The sequence below is a fragment of the Sturnira hondurensis genome, unplaced genomic scaffold (assembly GCF_014824575.4).
Source record: "Sturnira hondurensis isolate 20B ecotype Veracruz unplaced genomic scaffold, ASM1482457v3 Scaffold0015767, whole genome shotgun sequence".
NCBI lineage: Eukaryota > Metazoa > Chordata > Mammalia > Chiroptera > Phyllostomidae > Sturnira > Sturnira hondurensis.
Genome location: NW_028088398.1, coordinates 182,829 through 202,448, shown reverse-complemented (window position 1 = coordinate 202,448; position 19,620 = coordinate 182,829). Strand labels below are relative to the sequence as shown.

Here is a 19,620-nt window from a genome sequence, read left to right as displayed (position 1 = left end):
GATCCCCCCTCCTACAGCGTTCCCCCTTGGCAGAGGCTGGGGGCCTGGAGGACAGCTGCAGTGCCAGGGGCGGGGCCTCAGGCCGTCATTCAGGGCGGCGGCGCCCCTGATTGGTCGGCGCGGGTCCCCCCCGCGGGCGCGGGCATATGAGGCGGAGGAGGCGGCTGCCGCTGCAGACCTTGTGCGGTAGGGTTGACAGCCGGACCGACGCGCGGACCGAGGCGCGGGCGCTGCAGAGGCCCCCAGCCCGACCCCGCGCCAGAGCCCACCCCGAGGCCCCTGCCCCGGCCCCCTCCCCGCCCGCCGGCCCCTGCCCCCTGAAGCCGCCAAGATGGGGGTAGGTGCTCCTGCGGGCCGGGCGGTGCGTGCGCGCGACAGAGCGGGTCCGGGGACGCTGGGTGTCTCTCTGCGAGGGTGGGGGCTCCGGGACCCCCGCGCCCCGGGGCCAGGCCCGCGGGACCCCTTGAGCCCGCCGGCCCGGCCCGCGCTCGAGCTCGTGTCTCCGGCTGAGCGTGTGCGCGGACCGCCTGGGGCGCGGGGGTCTGTGGCGCATGTCGTTGCGCCTTTGTGTGCCAGGTCCCGGGGCACCGACCGGTCCGCGTCGTCGCTGCCTGCCCGCCCGGATGCTTGGCATGCTCAGTCGTGTGTGTGTGTGTGTGTGTGTGTGTGTGTGTGTGCATGTGCGCGCGCGCGAGCTCCTGGCTCTGTCGGGCCCGGGGGCCCCATCTGCCTGACACTGTGTACTGGGGTCATGTCTGACTGTCCGAAACCACGTCTGGCTGCTCCTGCCAGTTGGCGTTTGTGCCTGGGGGCGGCAAAGCCCCTCTGCTTCCCTGGCCCGGTGGGGGCCGGATGACCTCTCTTTCTCCTTCCAGGCCTGGGTGGGGGGGCCCTGCAGTTTGGTTCAGGGCGACCTGGGGCTGCGGTTGGTGCCCAGCCCCTAATCCGGGGTAGCAGACACTGGGGAGGACTGGAGGACCGTGGCGGGGTGGACCGAGAGCCTTGCTGAGGGTGCACGTTTGCAAATGCGCGGTGGTGGTGGTGGGGTTTGTGCGTGCCCCGCTCTGCCCTTGCCTCGGTGTCCGTGTGTCCTTGTCTGTTTGCCAGTCTCTCCACCAGATGCCGTCTCCTTTCCCGGCTGACCACCTGACCCCGCCGCAGCCCTGGATTCCTCCCTGAGTGTCTGGGGCGGGGCCCCGGGGGAAGGAGTGGGAGAAGGAGGAGGGTGGGATCAGGAGAGAGGGTGTGGATGGGAGAGGTTAATGAAAAGGAGATGTAAGGAATATAAGAAAGATGGCGGATGAAGGCTGATGGGCCCAGGGATAGAGGTGGGGGTGGGGCCACAGATCTGTGGGTTGGGGTGGGTGAGGGGCAATGGGGAGAAGAAATGGCTGGGGAGAGGACGTGGAGGGGGGAGGGGGCAGTCAGTGGTGCTTCCAGGTAAGTGGGATGAAAGGAGGGGAGCCCAGGGGCAGATGGAGGAGAGGCACGGGTCTTAGAGAAGGAACCAGGGGGTGAGGAGACTGGGGAGAGACGTGGGAACAAGAAGAGAAGTGAGGTGCTTTAGACATGGAAAGCAGAGACAGGGGTGGTGTAGAGAGGACACAGAGAAAGAGACAGACATGGAGACGAAGACAGAGATGCACGGCAGAGAGCCATGGGTGAGACAGAGAGAGACAGAGAGAGACACTGAGGCAACCCAAGGACAGACATTTGTTATCCAGACACAACCTGACTCGGCCTGAATGACGGGAAGAGGAGGCAGAGGGCAATAGGGGAGTTGGGGGAGAGACGTTCAGAGATGATGCTCCAGACGGACCAAGACGGGGGCCGGGGGATGGCCTGGAAAAGGTACAGAGGCTGTGGGAGCTGAGGGACTCAGAGGGAGGCAGACAGCACAGAACACGGCAAGGAGCCACACGGGCAGGCTGCAGTGACACAGGCATGCCCCCCACCCTCAGAAGTGCTCCACCCCATGGTGCACCCATCTGGACCTTGTGCCTTCACTGGGAAAGCCTCACTCCTCCCCCCCACCCCCAGCAGATGGGTGCCCTTTCCCAATGGAGTCTTGGCATGGCAAGAGCAAGCAAGACCTCAGGTGTCCCAGCCCCTCCCTCAGACCCAGGAGTCCAGGTCCCACTCCTAGGCCTCAGAGGGACCCAGGCATCAGCTCCCGGCCTCTCTTAAGACTTGAGGGCTGAGCAGCTGGTTTTCCTCTTCACTCCTGCCAGGTTCCCATCTCCCCTCTCCTGCCTCCCTTTCCTGTCTCTGCCTTGACCCCGTGAGCTGATACCTCCACATCTCTCCACATCCATGGGCCTGCTTCTCTGCAGAGGCCGAGACCCCTCTTGGGATGGGGGATGGAGGAGTGTCCTCACTGTCCCCCAAGCCTTCGTGCTTCCCTGTCAGACGCAGTGCTACTGCAGGGCTGGCCCAGGGCCAAGCCTCTCTCCAACCCCCTGCAAGTCTCTTTGAGGCCAGGGGCTGCAGCCCCTCCCAGGAGTCCCCCAGCTCGGCCTCTTGTCTGGTGGCAGACAGCAGGCGGCTCAGCCCTCTCTACAAGGTCACAAGGAGATTATCTCTGAGCCTCGCTGAGCCTGGGATCCCGGCTTGGCCATGGGCCCACTGTACCTCTCAGCAGCCCTCTACCAGCACCTGGCCTCACCCCTCCCCTCCTGTCACCGTCCCAGGACACTGCCTTCCCCATCTGCCCAGGCCACCAGGCTGGAACTTCAGTCACTCCCCCTCACACAGAATTCAGTCAGGCCAGGCCCAGGGCTCCTGCCTCTTGCTCTTCTGTACCCCAAGCCCAGGCAGCTCCCACTCTGTCCTCCAGAGACCTGACTGTACCCACCTCCTGTTCCAATCCGCCTGTGGCTCCCACCAGCCCTCGGGAGAGAGACCAGGGCCCACCACTTGTCAGTCAAGGCCCTCGGGACTGGCTGTCTCCCAAGGTTTGCTGGATCTCATGAGATACAGAGACTGAGATATCCATAGGGCTTTGGAGTGAGGCCCAAGAAAACAGACAGATTGGAGAAGATGGGAGAGCAATGCACGGAAGAGCTGGAGCTGGAGGGACAGAAATGCAGAGATGGACGCAGAGACAGACAGACGCAGGGCCTGAGAGGAAGGTTGCAGAGTGAGACAGGGAGAGACGGACAGACAGGGAGACACGCTGAGCACCACAGAGAGGAGAGAGCTTGAGCGATGAAGCCAGACACACAGGACAGAGGGAGGCAGATATGAGGATGGAGAAAGATGTGGAGACATAAAATACTAACACTTGGAGATAGTCTGAGATCCCAACACACCACCTGGGAGAGACATAAGAACCCAGAGAGCCCTGGCTGGTGTAGCTCAGTGGATTGAACACTGGCCTGTGGACCAAAAGGTCGCAGGTTCGATTCCCAGTCAGGGCACATGTGGGTTGTGGGCCAGGTCCCTGTTGGGGGCTTACAAGAAGCAACCACACATTGATGTTTCTCTCCCTCTCTTTCCCCTCTCTCTAAGAAGTAAATAAATAAAATATTTTACAAAATAAAGGAACCCAGAGAGACAAACTCAGCTGGACTCAGCAGAGGTACCTTCCAGAGATGGAGGCAGACGTCGTATGAGAAAGAGGCAGAGAGCCAAGGGAAACAGAATTCTTAGGGACAAATGCAGAGGCAGAGAGAGAAGAACCACCGACATTAACTGATGAGGGAGAGAGATCAGGAGATCAGGGATAGAAATAGCCACAGAGATGCAAAGATGGAGCGATAACGAGACAGAAGGAGACAGAGAAGGACAAAGCAGAACGAGACAGAGAGGCACAAACACAGACCCAGACAGACAAGAGACAGACAGACAGACACAGCAAGAAACACTCGGAAGGTTAGACAGGTCCAGGGAGGGGAAGAAAGAGACAGAAGGAAACACACAGAGAAAAAAAGACGCATGGGGACAGCGGGGAAGCTGCCCACAGATGTGGGTACAGAAACAGACAGAGGAGCACAGACTGACCCAGGTGGAGACCCTCAGGGACAGAGACCCAGAGACACACAGAGACAGTGCGGCCAGTCCACGGGGACAAGACCCCCCGGTTTGGGAGGAGTCACCCAGAGCCAGGGGGGATCCTGCCCAGAGACACAGGACGGGGAGAGAGTGAGCTCGGAGGGCCGGTGTGCCCCTGTAACCCCTTCTCGCCCGCAGTCTGGTGGCTCTGACAGCTATCGTGTCGCCACCTCGCAGGACAAGAAAGATGACAAGAGCTCGCCCAAGAAGAGCAAGGCCAAGGAGCGCCGGGACATGGACGACCTCAAGAAGGAGGTGGCCATGGTAAGCCCCACCCTCTGCACCGCAGGGCACCCCAGAGCAGGCCCCGCCCCACCGCTGGGGGTCTCCACACTCACACGCCTCCCCCCAAACTCCCGTCCCTCAGACAGAGCACAAGATGTCAGTGGAAGAGGTGTGCCGGAAGTACAACACGGACTGCGTGCAGGTGCGGCGGGCCTGGGGGGCGCGGGTGGGGCCGGCCCTGGGTCCTGGGGTGGCCCTGAAGCGTTGGGGTGCCGGGGCTGCTCAGGGGCGGTTCTGTGTGAGTCCTGTGTCCCCCAGGGTTTGACCCACAGCAAAGCCCAGGAGATCCTGGCCCGGGACGGGCCTAACGCGCTCACGCCACCGCCCACCACCCCGGAGTGGGTCAAGTTCTGCCGCCAGCTCTTCGGCGGCTTCTCCATCCTGCTGTGGATCGGGGCCATCCTCTGCTTCCTGGCCTACGGCATCCAGGCGGGCACTGAGGACGACCCCTCAGGAGACAACGTGAGTGCCCTCCACCCGGCTCTGTGCAAGGGCACTTCTCTGTGTCCCCTTCGACTCCTCTCTTTTTTCTCGTGTACCTTTCACAATCACCCCATTGAAAAACCACCGAAGGTACAAGGAACACAGGCTCAGACGGGCCGGGTAACGTGCCCGAGAGCACACAGCGGGACGTGGACGCTGTGGCTCCATCCCAAGGCTGTGTGATTTCTATGGCCTTAGGGACAGACACCACCAGGTGGCCATGGCCTGAAAGACACACAGAGACAGTGTGAGACACAGGCTCACCCACCTGTGGGTCAGTCTGGACCCACCCGCCCAATGCAGGGACACGCAGGGACGCGGCCCCCACAGATGGCATGCCTATAAACACAGACCTGAACACGGATGGTGTGGGGGTTCTTCCACACACACATGCACATGTACAGGGTCCGCGCAGTCACTCTTGGACATAATCGCGCCGCCACCTAGTTCAGGCACACAGGCATGACAGGCAGACAGACACAGGAACTCACAGCATCCTCTGAAATTAACACCTAAACAGTAAGACAGACAGGCAGACAGACAAAGAGGCACATACAGAGACTCACACAGTCCCATAAATGTAAAGCCAGGCACGCAGACAGACACACTGGCCTAAACACAGACAGACACATGGACAGATAACAGCATACCTCCAGATCCTCTAATATAGGCAAAAAGACAGATAGATGGATGCACAGCATAGAGAATTAGACAGACCCAGACACACCTGCTCAAAAAGAGGGACTCAAACACGGGTATGGACAGACTCACAGACGAGAGAGACTCAGACACACAGACCTTCAAATGGACACAACCCTGGGGTCAGACACATACGTACAGATCCCCATCGGTGCAAAGCCTCCTTCAAAGGTCCCACAAACTCAGGGTGGGGTTGCGAGTAGCTCAGGGCGGCCGTAACCCTGCGTCTCCCCGCAGCTGTACCTGGGCATCGTGCTGGCGGCCGTGGTCATCATCACCGGCTGCTTCTCCTACTACCAGGAGGCCAAAAGCTCTAAGATCATGGAGTCCTTCAAGAACATGGTTCCCCAGGTGAGGGGCACCCAGAAGTAGCCGGATTGGGGTGGACGGGTGGGTGGCGGCAGTGCCAAGTGACCCCAGGTAGAGAGAGTCCGGCGGGTGACTCTTCTCCATCCCACCNGCGTCTCCCCGCAGCTGTACCTGGGCATCGTGCTGGCGGCCGTGGTCATCATCACCGGCTGCTTCTCCTACTACCAGGAGGCCAAAAGCTCTAAGATCATGGAGTCCTTCAAGAACATGGTTCCCCAGGTGAGGGGCACCCAGAAGTAGCCGGATTGGGGTGGACGGGTGGGTGGCAGCAGTGCCAAGTGACCCCAGGCAGAGAGAGTCCGGCGGGTGACTCTTCTCCATCCCACCCCAGCAAGCCCTGGTGATCCGGGAAGGTGAGAAGATGCAAGTGAACGCTGAGGACGTGGTGGTCGGCGACCTGGTGGAGATCAAGGGCGGAGATAGAGTCCCAGCGGACCTGCGTATCATCTCAGCCCATGGCTGCAAGGTGAGCCTGGGGCCCAGCTCTGCCCTTCCTGCTGTGGCCGGGTGTCCAGGCCCCCAGCCCCTCCTCCCTCAGACCCAGGAGTCCAGGGCCCTGTCCTTACCTCTGAGACCCAGAGTTACCTTAGACCTTAGCAGGAAGCCCTGTCCTCTCCTCATGTGCAGGAGCCCAACCTCTGGCCTTCCAAACGCCACTCACCCAGCCAGGCACCCAGGCTTCTGGCTGTGGCCTCTGGGGACACAGGCCTCAGCCCCAGTCTCCTTGGGACAAATGGCCCCTGACCTCAAGCTGCAGGTTAAGCCATCTCTCGGCTGCTCCCTCCCGCAGGTGGACAACTCCTCCCTGACCGGCGAATCGGAACCCCAGACCCGCTCCCCCGACTGCACACACGACAACCCCTTGGAGACGCGGAACATCACCTTCTTTTCTACCAACTGTGTGGAAGGTGAGGGGGTGTGGCAGGGCCCCAAGTCGGGGCTGAGCGGGTCAGGACAGAGGGGCAAGCATCTGGGGCTCAGGTCCCTCCTAATTTCACTGAGTTTCCCCCCACCTCAGTCGAATCCCCTTCGCCCTCCAGGCACGGCTCGGGGTGTGGTGGTGGCCACAGGGGACCGCACTGTCATGGGCCGGATCGCCACCCTGGCTTCAGGCCTGGAGGTGGGCAAGACGCCCATCGCCATCGAGATCGAGCACTTCATCCAGCTCATCACCGGCGTGGCCGTCTTCCTGGGCGTCTCCTTCTTCATCCTCTCCCTCATTCTCGGATACACCTGGCTCGAGGCCGTCATTTTCCTCATTGGCATCATCGTGGCCAATGTCCCAGAGGGCCTGCTGGCCACTGTCACTGTAAGGCCTGGACCCTTCCAGCGGGTCTGGGGGAGGAAGGACTGGGGGCCCAGACCCCTGAGTCCTGGGAGAGAGGGTGGCTGAGGTTCAGACCCCTGGGTCTGAGGGTGGAGGGGCCTCGGGCTTGGGTGTCCATGTTCTTGACAAGGGCAACTTGGGTATTGGGGGCTGAGCCCCCCAGATCTTCAATGAAGAGGGTCCTGGGAACCTCTCAGCCTCACTAACCAAACAACAAGCAAACAAAAACCTTGAGGAACACTACAAGGCATAAGGGGCCAACAATGCCATCACTTTTCAAAGATAACCTACGAATTTAAGAAGTATGCCGTAGTGGCAGAAAGTCTAAAGAATACATTACAATAGTTTAAAAATAAAACAACTCTCCCGTGTCCACTGTCCAGCTGTCAGCCCCATTGCAGAATTCGACTCTCTGCGTTCCTCTTGTCAGGTGCGGGCAATGGCAGCGTGGTAGTAAGAGTTTTCCGGCACATAGAAGGGTCCGCCTTTGGAACACGAGTCTGCCCTTTGATTCCTAACGCACCAGCAGGCAGGCTTTCCGTCTTAGCATATTCGGAGCTACTCCAGGTCAAAGGCTGCTCATTGGCAAACAGTGTGCGCACAACGCATACGAATGTGCAGCCGGAGAGTCTGGGTAAACAAGACACACCCATGGCAGCTGCACCAGGCTCACGCTCCCCAGTCGCGCCCCCAAGACCTCATCCAGCCCCCAAAGAAAAGGCCCTGCTGAGGCATAGCTTCCCTGCTTCACATCAATGGGAATAATTCAGCTGGAACTCTTGTTTCTGGCTCTTTTGAGCCGAGCCTCCTGTTTTTGAACTCCACCCATGGAGCTGGCTGTGCTCCGTCCTTATCCCACAGTTTATCTGGCCCTTCTTTAGTCAGTGCACATTTGGATTGTTTCACCTTGAAGCTCTTATAAAGGCTGCTGCTAGGAACACCGAGTACATGCCTTTTGAGGAGCATTTTTTTTCTCTCGGTTTGTGCCTCGGGGTGGGATTGCTGGGTGGCACCATTCTCTCTTGCAAGCCACCCAGAATTCTCCCTGGGCTGGGAAGCTGGGCTGTCGGCACTCGTATTGCTGGTCCAGCCCGGCCACCGGGGCTCTGCCTGCCACGCGGCTGTCCTCGTGCACCCACAGGTGTGTCTGACCCTGACTGCCAAGCGCATGGCCCGGAAGAATTGCCTCGTGAAGAACCTGGAGGCTGTGGAGACCCTGGGCTCCACGTCCACCATCTGCTCCGACAAGACAGGGACCCTCACGCAGAACCGCATGACTGTCGCCCACATGTGGTTCGACAATCAGATCCACGAGGCCGACACCACTGAGGACCAGTCAGGTGAGGGGGCGCCCAGGCAGGGGCTGCGGGGGCCTGGCCCCTAGGCGTCCCCAGCTGTGACACGTGCCTCCTTCAGGGACCTCGTTCGACAAGAGCTCGCACACCTGGGTGGCTTTGTCTCACATCGCCGGACTCTGCAATCGGGCCGTCTTCAAGGGCGGCCAGGACAACATCCCTGTGCTCAAGGTGGGTCTGGCCGCCGGCCACTCGGGACTGCCTGTGCCCACCCGTGCTGCTCAGTCCTGACAGCCCTCTCTCCCCAGAGGGACGTGGCCGGGGACGCCTCGGAGTCGGCCCTGCTGAAGTGCATTGAGTTGTCCTCCGGCTCCGTGAAGTTGATGCGGGAACGGAACAAGAAGGTCGCCGAGATCCCCTTTAACTCCACCAACAAATACCAGGTACTCGGGGCTCCAGCCTGGACCTCGCTGTCTCCGTGGTGCCTGAGTGGTCAGCTGCACCCTGCTGTCCTCCTGCTCTCAGCAGCTTACTGGTCTTCACAGAGCCTCGGCTTCCCCATCTGTGAAATTGGGACAATGGTACCCACCTGGCAGGGAGAGGCACAGACCTGAGGGGTCTGCCGGAGCGAGATGTGGGGGAGTGAAGCTCTTCCCGCAGCAGGGGAGGGGGGGACCAGCCAGCGAGGGATCGCTTCTATTCAGTCAACAAATACGTTCTCGAGCAGCCCCCACCTGTCAGGCACATGGTTTAGATGTCGGGGACACATGCAGCAGTGAGACAAGTCCCTCTTGTGGAACTTCCACTCTGGTGCTAGAAAACAGACAAGGGCAAAGGCACAGAGAAATGCAGAACACGTCTGCCAGCCATCGTGCTGTGAGGGGGGCGCGCAGGGAGGGTTCTGGGCAGCGGGCACAGTGTGTGTGCAAAGGCCCTGGAGCGGCAGTGGGCTGGCGTATTTCAACGGGAGCCAGCAGCCAGTGTGGCAGAGCCGTGAGCCAGGGAGTGGGGTGGGAGCTAAGGGCAGGTCCCGTCAGGGCTTGTGGGACCCGGAGGGGACTTGGGTGTGACTCTGAGGGGGACAGGAGCAGAGGAGAGATGGGACCCGACTCACATTTCTACACCCCTTTATTATCACTCACATACCACGGATCACCCATTTTAAAGTGCATACGTCGACAGTTTCAGTATATGCGCAGATATGTGTGTCATCTACACAATTTGACACATTTTTATCATCTCAGAAAGAAACCCCACGTTTCTTAGCTGTTGCCTGCAACCTCCCCCCTCTCCCCAAGCCCTAGGCAACCCCTAAGAAGAGTTATTTCCTGTCCCTGTGGATTTGCCTATTCTGGACTTTTTACGTGAATGGGATCCCACAACGTGTGACCTTTTGTATCTGGCTTCTTTCACACGATGTCTGCGAGCCTCATCCAAGCTGTAGCGTGGGGCAGCGCTTCTCTCCTTTTTATGGCCGAGCGGCCTTCCACTGTGTGGAAAGAACCCATTTGTTTGCCCCTACGGCTACTATGAATAACACGGCTGTGAACGCCCATAGGACAAGTTGTTTGTGTGTGTGTGTGTGTGTATTTATTTCTTTTTAGAGAGGGGGAGGGAGGGAGAAAGAGAGGGAGAGAAACATCAGTGTGTGCTTGCCTCTTGTGCACCCCCTACCAGGGACCTGGCCTGCAACCCAGGCACGTGACCTAGACTGGGAATCGAACCCTTTAGTTCGCAGGCCAGTGGCCAGTGCTCAGTCCACTGAGCCACGCCAGCCGGGGCTCACGTGACAAGTTTTTGTGTGGACGTTGTGTGCGTGTCTCTTGGGCGTGTATATCTAGGGATGACCAGGCCATATGGTGCCAACTCTGTACCTAACCTTTGTGGGAGCGGCCAGACTGTTTTCCAAAGTGGCTGTACCATTTTCCACCAATCACATTGCTCAGAGAGTCCTCTTGGCTGCTGTGGGGAGGAAATGCTAAGGGGCAGGGCCATGGGGGGGGGGGTTCAGTGTGGAGACCCACGGCGATGCTCCACGTGAGAGGTGGTGGCGGCCAGACAGGGGCCCTGGAGGTGGGAGGTGAGAAGAGGTCAGGACCTGGGTGTGCTTCAGAGGTGAGCAGACTGGATTTGGGTCTGATGGGTCAGATGTGGGGTAAGGAGCTGGGGGAGGTGAAGGGCAGGCAGAGAGGTGCACGTCCTGCGGACGGACAGCCGATGTTTCCGTGAGAAATGCAGAGGGTCAGAAATGTCTGTGAGACACAGACAGATGTGGGCAGGCGTGAACAGAGATCTCTGTAAGGGCCCCGGAAACAGAGGGCCTCTCGGGCAGAGAGTTAGGCAGCGCCCTCTGCGGGGGCTGTCTGTCCCGGCACCCGTGGCTCTGGGTGGCCCCGGGGGTCCTCGCCCTGCCACCAGGGCAGCCTCCAGGTCCCTGCGAGGCTCAGGCACACCCACCCTCTGCTCTTCCCACAGCTCTCCATCCACGAGACTGAGGACCCCAACGACAACCGGTACCTGCTGGTGATGAAGGGCGCCCCGGAGCGCATCCTGGACCGCTGCTCCACCATCCTGCTGCAGGGCAAGGAGCAGCCACTGGACGAGGAGATGAAGGAAGCCTTCCAGAACGCCTACCTTGAGCTTGGTGGCCTTGGCGAGCGCGTGCTGGGTGCGCAGCATGGGTGGGGTTGAGTTGGGGCAGGAGCGGGGTCATCTTTGGAGACGCCGCCTTGGAGTTAAGGAGGAGCACGACGCTGCCCAGAGTAGGGCCTGCCAGAATGCACCATGAATGAATAAATAGATGAATGAACAAACGAATCAATGGGAAAGGATGGCATCTTTAGGCAATGGTGTTGGCTGACTGGCTGGCCCACTGGGAGATGGGTGCTGGGATTGGGCGGCCAGGAGCTGTGGGGCTGGGGCCAGAGCCCTCATGCCCGACGCTGTCTCCGCCCCTAGGTTTCTGCCATTACTACCTGCCCGAGGAGCAGTTCCCCAAGGGCTTTGCCTTCGACTGTGATGACGTGAACTTCACCACAGACAACCTCTGCTTTGTGGGCCTCATGTCCATGATCGACCCGCCCCGGGCGGCCGTCCCCGATGCAGTGGGCAAGTGCCGAAGCGCAGGCATCAAGGTGTGGCCTGGGGCAGCTGGGAGGGGGCAGGGCCAGCGCCCCAGGGGCCGGTGCGGAGGCTGGACCATCCCCAAACAATGCCCGCAGGTCATCATGGTCACAGGCGATCACCCCATCACAGCGAAGGCCATTGCCAAGGGCGTGGGCATCATCTCCGAGGGCAACGAGACTGTGGAGGACATCGCCGCCCGGCTCAACATTCCAGTCAGTCAGGTCAACCCCCGGTGAGCGTCACCCACTGGCTCAGCCTTCTCCCCCACAGGGTGGCAGGTCCCCTTCCTTCTGGGTCTCCTCTGTAGACTCAGTGCCCGGGTTCTGTTCCTCCTCCAGGCTGGGGTAGTTTCACACCCCGGCTTTGCCACTCCTGGGCTTCGTGACCTTGAGCAAGTCATTCGGCCTCCCTGAGCCTCAGCTTCAGAGCCTGGCCCTCTGCCTCCCCTGTCTGTGGGTCTGGCCTGCCTGGCTCTCTGCCCGTCAGTCACTGCAACAGTCCCCATGGGTGCTGACCACTCTCTGCTCCTCCCAGGGATGCCAAGGCCTGTGTGATCCATGGCACCGACCTCAAGGACTTCACCTCCGAGCAAATCGATGAGATCCTGCAGAACCACACTGAGATCGTCTTCGCCCGCACATCCCCCCAGCAGAAGCTCATCATTGTGGAGGGCTGTCAGAGACAGGTGGGCGGGGCTGGCGCCACCGGCAGGAGGGGGCGGGGCCCGGGCTGCTGATCCTTGGGGAGAGGGGGCTGGGGCCGGGCCTCTGGGCGTCCTCCCTACCCTCTCTCTCTGCAGGGAGCCATCGTGGCCGTGACTGGGGATGGCGTGAACGACTCCCCCGCTCTGAAGAAGGCCGACATCGGGGTGGCCATGGGCATTGCCGGCTCTGACGTCTCTAAGCAGGCAGCGGACATGATTCTGCTGGATGACAACTTTGCCTCCATCGTCACGGGTGTGGAGGAGGGTGAGTGGCCAGGTGGCCCTGGAGACCGGGGTGCCTGTGTGAGGCCGGAGAAGGGGAAAGGGAATAGGCCAGTGCTGCCACGAAACACACAGTGGGGAGACCCTGGAACCCCACTGGGTGGTGAAGCCTGAGCTTCTCCTTTTCAGTCTCCCACCCCCTGGGGCTGGGGCAGGACCGAGCCAATGTCCTTCTGGGTCCCAGCGTTGCCCAGCGCAGGGCCAGGCCGGTGGGCAGACTCAGGAGCATCCTTAAAACACTTGTAAGTGCGGCCACGGGAACGGAGGGTCCCACAGGAGCCCTCAGGAGGCCCCTCACCCGACCTGGGGTCAGGGCCAAGGAAGCTTCCCAGAGTGGACAGGGACCGCTGCCCGTCCTCAGGACCACGGTGGTGTTTTCGCGTAGGCAGTGCCAGGGAAGGGAGCACAGGCAGAGGAAGCGGAGTGTGCAAGGGTGAGGCGGGTGAAGCGCCGTGTGTGAGGCGAGACGCTGGGAGCCCGGGCCGCACAGCCACACAGGGGGCTTGTTCACACTTGATTTTATTCTGACCATCAACATAACTCACGATGACTATACAGAATAGAAAGGCATGAAGGAGAAAATTGGCATCGCCCATAACCTCCTCACCCAGAAACCATCCCTGTTCGTGCTGTGGGGCCTTTCCTTCCAGCTTCCCCCTCCCCCGTTTGAAACGTCCCCAGTACAACAGATAATGAGTAAGAGAGAACTCAGACAGGAAGGCTGAGCCGACAGTGACAAATTCGATGCCCTACTCCTTGCCTCCCACCTCCCAGAGGGCACCATGGCGAATCCTTCGTCACACCCCCGGGTGCCTGTAGGTGTGCAGTGCACACACGGTGCACGGGTTCACGCCTTCCAGACCTTGACTGGGTCCCACCTGGCGCTCCACACGGATGCCGGAGATAGGCTGCGAGCGGAGCAGACGTGGTCCCTGCCCTCAAGGACTCGGGGGAGACAGCCTTAAGTTCACAGACAAATAGAGGCCTCGTGACAAATTGTGGCAAGTGCTGAGAAAGCAAGCAGGGTGCTGTGACGGGTAGTAACGGGGGCCGTGCCTAGAGAGGGTGGACACGGAAGGGCTCTCTGGAGCCACAAAAGCAAAGTTGCACTTCCGGACGGGAGAGCCCAGGGGTGACGCCCCTGAGCTGAGTGCATGGCCTCGTGAGCCCCGCTGTGCCCACCCACCGCCCAGCTCTGGCAGGCATCAGTGCCCCCCACCCCCCCGCCACTGGGCGCCCTGAGTCACGGTCAAGAGCATTTAGGTCGTCGTCTCACCCGTAGATCCTTTAGGATGTGATACCACCGGTGTGTGGAGGGCAGCACGTGCATTGGAGGGAAAGCAACAGCAGGTGTGAGCACCTAAGTCTCCTCCTGCTTTACGCAAAGCCGACTGAACCGTCCGCACCAGCATGCAGCTGGCCTTTCTGCCTAATCCTCAGGCGTATCTTACTGCTCGTGTCTCTCAACTCGGGAGAGAAGGTGGAGGGACAGGCTGGCTGGAGTCACCCTGAGTTTCTTTGAACTTGATACACACTGTACTGATTGCGTTTGGGGGGGGGCCAGGACATGCATGCAGTCAGGTGGGCCACTCGAGGACTTTCTCACGTGTGCCCATGCGTGCACCCAGTAGACCCTGACTGGGAGAACGTCTCCAGCCCCCGGTCAGGGTCTCATCAGGCCCCCAGAAACAGCCATTCTCTGGCTTTGGCACCGCAGGTCACTTTCACGTCTCACCCAAAGGGACTCATGCAGTGTGAGTGCCTCCCTGTCGGGCTCCCTTCACTCGGTGTCACGTGTGTGAGGTTCCCCCACGGAGCTGGGTGTGACAGAGCGAGTTCCTTTTCCTTGCTGAGTCGTATCCCATTGTGTGGGTGGGCCGGTTTGTTTACCCACTCCCCAGCTGGGGAATACTGCGGTCTGTTTTGGGTTTCGCTATTGTGACTGACCCTAAGGTGAGCATTTGCTCTTGCTTTTTTTAAAAAAATACTTTATTGATTTATTTCTAGAGAGAGGGGAAGGGAAGGAGAAAGAGTGGGAGAGAAACATCAATGTGTGGTTGCCTCTTATGTGTCCCCTACTGGGGACCTGGCCTGCAACCCAGGCATGTACCTTGACTGGGAATCGAACCGGCGACCCTTTGCTTCACAGGCCCGTGCTCAATCCACTGAGCTACACCAGCCAGGGCTCGCTCTTGCTTTCTGTGGACATGAGCACTGATATCTCTTGGGCATAAACCTAGGAGCGGGGTTACAGGGTTACTCAATAGAGAAGGGGACGTTACACTGTAATAGCAACTGCTGAACAGACTTCCAAAGAGGGTGTATTTCAAAGACCTGGTTTAACAGGGGTGACATGGTGGCACGTGTGTGGACAGGGGGGCAGGTGAGGGGATGGATTAGCAAGGACGAGCGGCCTGGGCAGGGAAGGGGCAGAGGGAATGGGGCATCATGGTTTGGTGCCGAGGTCTGAACCTGTCCCCGCCACAGGCCGCCTGATCTTTGACAACCTGAAGAAATCCATCGCCTACACCCTGACCAGCAACATCCCCGAGATCACCCCCTTCCTGCTGTTCATCATGGCCAACATCCCGCTGCCTCTGGGCACCATTACCATCCTCTGCATCGACCTGGGCACTGATATGGTGAGCCTCCGCCCTCTCCCGGGGCCCCGGCAGGGTGGGCCCCTCACTCCTGGCTCACCTGGCCTCTCCTGCCCAGGTCCCTGCCATCTCGCTGGCGTACGAGGCTGCCGAGAGTGACATCATGAAGAGACAGCCCAGGAATCCACGCACAGACAAGCTGGTCAACGAGAGGCTCATCAGCATGGCCTACGGGCAAATTGGTGAGGATCTGGGGACCCCGCCTCGACCGTGGCCCGATGGACCTAGAGCAGTGCCCGGCCCACTGTGGGCGCTCAGAACCCTTGTGCTGAATGAGTGCAGCGCACACAGGGCTGGATGCTGGAGGTCCAGAAGGAGAGGCTTGTGGATGGGTGGTGGCCACCGTGGCGGGGCCAGCGCAGGTGGAGGCCAGGCCTGGGGGGGTGCACCTGGGGAGCGCACAGGACACTGCGCGGTGGCAGGTCAGGGCTGGCCCCAGGCCAGCCACCCCCGAGCCCACTGCTGCCCCTGCCTCCGTGAGGGGGAGGAAGAGACCAGCCCGTGAGCTCTCTGAGGGCAGGACTGAGCCCCTTTCCCGTTCTCTCTGCCTCCTCCTCAACCTGAGGCGGGAGGCGATGTGTGCAGAGCCTCAGAGGTCCTCAGCTCCCGGTCACTGGGCGTGTCCCCATGAGCAGAGGCTTCAGGGTGGTGCTCAGAAGCCTGGGGAGGTCATTTCTGCATACAGGGACCCGTAAGACTCAAGTTTGAGGGTCCTCAGGGACTTCCGGAAGTTCAGGTGGCCTGGCGGAGCTGGGAGGGAGCCACCAGGTCATCGTCTGGGGAGCCCCTCCCTGAGGCTTCTGTCCCAGACGACCCATCTCAGGCCCTCGCCACCAGGCTGCCCCCTGGGAGCCCTGCCCCTCACGATGCTTAGGCAGGACTGAGGTGGCCCACCCTCCACCCGGTGGGGGTCTCCAGGGGCCCAGGAAGTGCCGTGGGCTGGCTGTCTGCCCCGACTTGAGCCTCTCCTCATCTCCTCCCCACAGGAATGATTCAGGCTCTTGGTGGCTTCTTCTCGTACTTTGTGATCCTGGCAGAGAATGGTTTCTTGCCTGGCAACTTGGTGGGCATCCGGTTGAACTGGGATGACCGCACCGTCAATGATCTCGAGGACAGTTACGGGCAGCAGTGGGTGAGTGGGGCCAGGCCCCACCCAAGACCCTTGCTGGGCACACCGGGCCTCCTGGTGCTCGAGGCCCAGCCTGTCGTGGGTCTGGTGCCCACTGGCCACGGTCTCTGGCCCACCGGGCAAGACGCCTTCACTGCCTTCTTCCCCGTCTCTCTGTCCCTTCGAAGTTCACTGGTGCCTGTCCCCTCAGGAGGCCCATGGAGGCCCTGACTCCCTCCCACATCCCTCCATGCTGGGGATGGTCCCCCGTCCCTGAAAGATGACTGAGGTCCCCCTTCACCTCTGCTTCCCGGTACACCCCTGACTCTTCCCATGGGGCTGTCGGCCTAAGAGAAGAGATGTTTCTGAGGTCCCTCGGGACTCCCTTGGGACAGAGTCCCTGCTTTGCCCGGGGCACAGACCAGGAGCGGGGGCTGGGCCGAGGCCCACACTGACTACCTCCCCGCACTTGGCCATGGCTCTTGCAGACGTACGAGCAGAGGAAAGTGGTGGAGTTCACGTGCCACACGGCCTTCTTTGTGAGCATCGTGGTCGTCCAGTGGGCTGACCTGATCATCTGCAAGACCCGCAGGAACTCGGTCTTCCAGCAGGGCATGAAGTGAGGGCTGCACGGGGCGGGCTGGCTGCCTCCCCCCCCCGGGCTGTGTCTGCTTTTGCTTCTGCGCTGATTCCATCTCCAGTGACCTGTGCTGCGTTCTCTCCCACCCTTGACCGCGCCTCCCTCCCTCTCTCTCCTTTTGTGCGTGCGTGCGTGTGTGCGTGATTGGGTCCGCATCCCTGCCTGCCTGTGTGTCTGTCCTTGTCTCTGTCTTTCCGTCTTTACTTTCATTGTCGCCGTCTCCCAGGATCTGTCTTGTTTTGTCTCTCTCTCCGTGTGCCTCCGCGCCTGTCCGTCCGTCCGCCGCTGGGTGTGCTTCTGTCTCTGTGGGCGGGGGCGGGTGGCCTGGGTCCAGCCCTGCCTGTGCCCCCAGGAACAAGATCCTGATCTTCGGGCTGTTTGAGGAGACGGCCCTCGCCGCCTTCCTGTCCTACTGCCCTGGCATGGATGTGGCCCTTCGCATGTACCCTCTCAAGTGAGTGCCCCTCGCCACCCCCAGGGCGCCCCCGCCAGCTTCAGGATCCTGGGCGGAGCCTTTGCCATGGGACACCCTCTGGGGCCCGCCTCTCCCAGGGTCTCTCGGAACCCCCTCCTCTGTGTCCCCCACGGCAGCCCCGTTCGGTGTTACCAAGCGTGCCCCGCCCCGGTGGGCTGTCCTCACAGGGGTGCTCCCCAGCCACGGCCAAGGCAGCCCTCGCTTGTAGGCAGGAGAGACCAAGGGAGAGCCCCTTGGTGTGGCCCCTCCTGTCCCCTGGGGCTCTGCCCACTGTCCCCATTTGGGACCCGGCACTGACGCCCTTCCATCACCCCTTCTCCGCAGGCCCAGCTGGTGGTTCTGTGCCTTCCCCTACAGCTTCCTCATCTTCGTCTATGATGAAATCCGCAAACTCATCCTGCGCAGGAACCCCGGGGGTGAGGGGCTGCGGGCACGGAGGGAGGGGGGCAGAGGGCCAGCTGGGGGCACAGGCAGCCCCGTGGTGGTGGCCTGTATGATGCTAACCTCACTCTCTGTCTCCCCGTGTCCCTTCCGTGCCTTCTCTCCCTGTCTGTCTGGGCCTCTGCTCTGTCTTTTTCACGTGTCCCTGTCCTGTTGCTGTCTTTCCCTTTCTCATTGTGCTTCTCCCCGTGCCTGTCTCTCTGTGTCTGTTTCTTGCCTCTCCAGGTTGGGTGGAGAAGGAAACCTACTACTGACCTCAGCCCCAGCACCTCGCCCGTCGCTCCTCTGCCCCTCCCCGAAAGCCCAGGACAGCCCCCTCTGGTCCCCCCCATTTTGTATTCTGGGGGGAGGGGCCCTGTCTCCCTGTGGCCCCCACCTTGCTCCCACCCCCTCAAAGTATCCCCCACCTTCTCCCTCTCTTCCTGCCTCTGGCTGGCTTCTCTCCCCACCCCCGCCCTGCCTCTCTCCTCTCTTGCCCGTATCTCTGTTCCTCTCCCTCGCCTCACCCCTACCTCCCAGCCCCCTCCCTGGGCTCTTTTTTACTCCCCCTCGATGTCCCCCTGCCCTGGCTGATGCCATCTCTGGTTCTGGACAGTTATCAAATATATCCGTGGGGAGAGAGAGCCGGTGTGTGTTGTGCTTGCTTTCTGGACTGGGGGTGTGGGCGCGCTGGCTGGGGTGCGCACCGTGCCAGGAGAAGAAGCTGGTCATCCAGTCGTGGCATTTTCAACCCAACGAAAGTTACAGGGAAAGCAGCTTGAATTGCTCAGGAGACAGGATGTGTGGGGAAGGGAGTGTCGGAGTAGGTCCCCAGGGAGGCGACCACGGGGGACGGCTATGGCGAGGCGCCGGTGACTCGTGGAGCGCCGCTCTGTGCTCTGCCCTCTCCTAGGCGCTTTATGTGTATAAGCTCATTTAATCCTCACAGGTATGAGGCACAGAGAGGGGCAGCGACTTGCCCAAGGTCACAGAGCTGAAAGATAACAGATCTGGGATTTGTGGGGGCTGTCCAAGCTCTACGTCACTGTGCTATTTTCTCCCTCTTTTACTGGGAGAAACGTTCGTACAGTGAGGTGTACAAGTCTTAAAGGCACGGCTGAACAATGCTAAAAATTACTGTCACCCAGATCAAGGTAGAGAACATCTCCATCCACCCAGAACTTCCCTTGTGGCCCTTTCCAGCTGGCCCCCTTCCAGAGGCAGCCCCGACCTGACTTCTGTTGAGCCTGTTCTTGCACTTCATATAAGTGAACCCTTGTGGTGTGCTGTCTCGTGTGTCTGACTTCTTGTTCTCGGCTTTGTGTCTCGGAGAGTGACCCACGCCGTCATATGTGTTGGAAGTCCACTCCTTTTCACTGCCACATAGTATTCCACTGTGTGCCTATAACGTAATTTGTCCGTCTGTTCTCCTATTGATGGACATTAGAGTTGTTTCCTCTTTTTTCTTTAAAGATTTTATTTATTTTTAGAGAGAGGGGAAGGGAGGGAGAAAGAGAGGGAGAGAAATATCAATGTGTGGTTGCCTCTGGTGAACCCCCCACTGGGGACCTGGCCCACAACCCAGGCTTTTGCCCTGACTGGGACTCAAACCAACAACCCTCTGCTTTGCAGTCCGGTGCTCAATCCACTGAGCTACACCAGCCAGGGTGGGTTGTTTCCTCTTTGGAGGCTGTC

The 19,620-nt window shown here is 60.3% G+C and overlaps 1 protein-coding gene across 3 annotated transcripts; it reads left to right on the top strand.

Annotated features, from left to right (window-relative positions):
- Positions 1–218: 218 nt before the first annotated feature.
- On the top strand, positions 219–18,399 carry ATP1A3 (ATPase Na+/K+ transporting subunit alpha 3). 3 transcript variants are annotated; one of them, XM_037065477.1, is made up of 23 exons: positions 219–337; positions 4,192–4,317; positions 4,421–4,480; positions 4,597–4,800; positions 5,758–5,871; positions 6,221–6,355; positions 6,680–6,797; positions 6,930–7,198; positions 8,358–8,556; positions 8,633–8,742; positions 8,820–8,954; positions 10,987–11,179; positions 11,470–11,645; positions 11,733–11,869; positions 12,172–12,322; positions 12,437–12,605; positions 15,110–15,264; positions 15,341–15,464; positions 16,269–16,414; positions 16,879–17,009; positions 17,383–17,484; positions 17,830–17,921; positions 18,172–18,399. In XM_037065477.1, the coding sequence occupies exons 1-23, from the start codon at positions 332–334 to the stop codon at positions 18,198–18,200; spliced, it is 3,081 nt and encodes a 1,026-aa protein (XP_036921372.1). In that variant the 5' UTR covers positions 219–331; the 3' UTR covers positions 18,201–18,399. The 3 variants fall into 3 exon arrangements, with proteins under 3 accessions (XP_036921372.1, XP_036921374.1, XP_036921373.1); XM_037065479.1 differs by having other exon boundaries at positions 220–337; positions 4,231–4,317; XM_037065478.1 differs by lacking the exon at positions 219–337 and adding an exon at positions 1,296–1,328 and having other exon boundaries at positions 4,231–4,317.
- The last annotated feature ends 1,221 nt before the right edge of the window (positions 18,400–19,620 follow it).